At 67.0% G+C, this 2,630-nt stretch overlaps 1 protein-coding gene across 3 annotated transcripts in view; it reads left to right on the top strand.

Moving 5' to 3' along the window:
* Positions 1-1,933, top strand: part of LOC113981110 — a 3,151-nt gene extending 1,218 nt beyond the window's left edge. For all 3 annotated transcript variants that reach the window (XM_027708345.1, XM_027708347.1, XM_027708346.1), the window contains exons 3-5: positions 256-357; positions 893-1,018; positions 1,101-1,933. In XM_027708345.1, the coding sequence (XP_027564146.1) occupies positions 256-357; positions 893-1,018; positions 1,101-1,295 (423 nt within the window). In that variant the 3' untranslated portion in view covers positions 1,296-1,933. The remainder of the gene's footprint in view (positions 1-255; positions 358-892; positions 1,019-1,100) is intronic.
* Positions 1,934-2,630: the final 697 nt, after the last annotated feature.

Genomic DNA, 2,630 nt, shown 5'->3' on the forward strand with positions numbered 1-2,630 from the left:
CCCTGTCCCTATCTGTCCCTTACCTTTCCCTGACCCTGCGTGTGTGACTCTGACCCTGTGACTATGACCCTGACCCTGTCCCTGCCCACCCGTGCCCCTACCTGACTCTGACCCTGTTTTTACCTGACTCTGCCCTTACCTGTCCCTGATCCTGTCCTTGACCCTGCCTGCTTGCCCCTGACCCTGTGCCTGTCCCCTACCCGTCCCTGCGTGTGTGACCCTGTCCCTGCCTTTCCCCGTGTGTCCCCACCCCAGGATGGCCGGGGGGAGCTGATCTTCTACGAGCGCCCCGACACCGCCGGCCCCAAACTCTCCAGCTTCACCATCACCCCCACGGCCGACCCCGATGGGCTGGAGGTGAGAGAGGGGTGGGGGCCCAGGGCTGTCCTGGGTGCTGTGAGGTGTCTGGCAGTGCGGGGTGCCCTGGGTGCTGTGTGGGGTGTCTGGTGATCTGGGGTGCCCTGGGCCTTGAGGGGTGGCTGGTGACATGGGATGGCTGGTGGTCTGGGGTGCCCTGGTGCTGTGGGGTGGCTGGTGACGTGGGATGTCCGGTGGTGTGGATGCCCTGGGTGCTTTGTGGCGTGCCCTGGGTGCTGTGTGGGGTGTCTGGTGATCTGGGGTGCCCTGAGTGCTGTATGGGGTGGCTGGTGACACAGGGTGCCTGTTGCTGTGTGGTACCCTGGGTGCTGTGTGGGGTGTCTGGTGATCTGGGGTGCCCCAGTGCTGTGGGGTGGCTGGTGACGTGGGATGTCCAGTGGTGTGGATGCCCTGGGTGCTGTGGGGTGCCCTGGGTGCTGTGTGGGGTGCCTGGTGACACAGGGTGCCTGCTGCTGTGGGGTGCCCCGGTACCAGGGGATGCCCGGCACAGGCCCAGCTCCCCCCTGCCCCTCAGGCAGTGCTGGCACAGGCGCTGGGCGTGCTGGGCATCGTGAGGAAGGAGCGGCTCCTCTACCTCGTGGGGCAGACCCGGGTTCACCTGGACCGCGTGGAGGGGCTGGGCGACTTCCTGGAGCTGGAGGTGAGGGGCTGGGGCCGGGGGGGCTCTGCCAGGGGGGCACAGGGCACCCCGGGGTGCCCAGGCTCTCACCCTGTGCCCGCAGGTGGTGCTGAGGCCGGAGCAGAGCGTGCAGGACGGGGAGCGCGTGGCCCGGGAGCTGCTGCGGGAACTGGGGGTCGGGGAGCACGACCTGATCTCGGGGGCTTACCTGGACCTGCTGCTGGCCAAGGGGCAGCCGGGCACGGGGGCAGAGCCCCCCCAGTGCCACCCCCAGGCCGGGCAGGGACAGCAGAGCTGAGGGCAGCGGGGACACGGCTGTGCCACAGGCACCCTGTGCCAACCCCACAGGCATCCTGTACCCCCCTATGGGCACCCTGTGCCTGCCCCAGACACCCTGTGCCCAGTCTAGACATCCTGTACACTGCTATACGCACCTTGTACCCACCCTACAGACATCCTGTGCCCACCCCAAACATCCTGTACCCCCCTATGGGCACCCTGTGCCTGCCCCAGACACACTGTACCCGCCCCAGACACCCTGTGCCCACCCCACAGGCATCCTGTACCCCCCTACGGGCACCATGTGCCTGCCCTGGACACCCTGTACTTACCCCAGACACCCTGTGCCCACCCCACAGGCATCCTGTACCCCCCTAGGGGCACCCTGTACCCGCCCCAGACACACTGTACCTGCCCTAGACACCCTGTGCCCACCCCAGACATCCTGTACACCCCTGTGGGCACCTTGTACCCACCATACAGACATCCTGTCCCCACCCCAGACATCCTGCACCCACCCTGGACATCCTGTGCCCACCCCAAGGACACCCTGTAACCCCCCATGGGAACCCTGTACCCCTCCCCATGGGCACCCCCTGCCCCATACCCACCCCATGGGCACTCTCTACCCTCCCATGGACACCCCCTGCCCCATACCCACCCCATGGGCACTCTCTACCCTCTCATAGACACCTCCTGCCCCATACCCACCCCATGGGCACTCTCTACCCTCCCATGGACACCCCCTGCCCCATACCCACCCTACAGACACCCCGTGCCCACCCCATGGACACTCAGTACTCCTCCTCTGACACCCCTTGCCCCATACATCCCCTACAGACATCCTGTACCCCTGCAGACACCCCGTGCCCACCCCATGGACACCCCGTACCCCCCCTCCCGTGCCACCCCCTCCCTTGGCTGCTCAATAAACTCTGGGACCATCCCTGTCTGTTCCTGGCTCTGGCTGCTCTGGGGACACCAGTGCCCAGCTCAGGGCACCCAGGGCTGCCTCTGGCATCCCCCGTGGGGTTGGACACACCCCTGGGGGGCTCCCGTGGGGGGCAGGAGGGGAGGGGGTGGGCAGTGCTCAGCCCTGAGCCCGGATTATGTCCAAAAGCAGCCGGAGCCGCGGGATGTGCTGGGATTGGAGCCCAGCGGGGCAGGGGGGGCTGGGGGGAGGCAGATGGGTCAGAGGGGGGGCTGAAGGGGGCTGGAGGCATCTGTGCTGCTGTGCCAGCCGTGCCAGCCTGAGCCTCAGCCGAGCTGGGGGGGCTGGAGGAGGCTGGGCTGAGCCATTCCAGGAGGGCTCAGCCCCACTGTGGAACCACGGAGTTGTTTGGGTTGGAAAATC

The sequence above is a fragment of the Neopelma chrysocephalum genome, unplaced genomic scaffold, assembly GCF_003984885.1.
Source record: "Neopelma chrysocephalum unplaced genomic scaffold, ASM398488v2 Primary Assembly neopelma1_96102, whole genome shotgun sequence".
NCBI classification, from domain to species: Eukaryota; Metazoa; Chordata; class Aves; order Passeriformes; family Pipridae; genus Neopelma; species Neopelma chrysocephalum.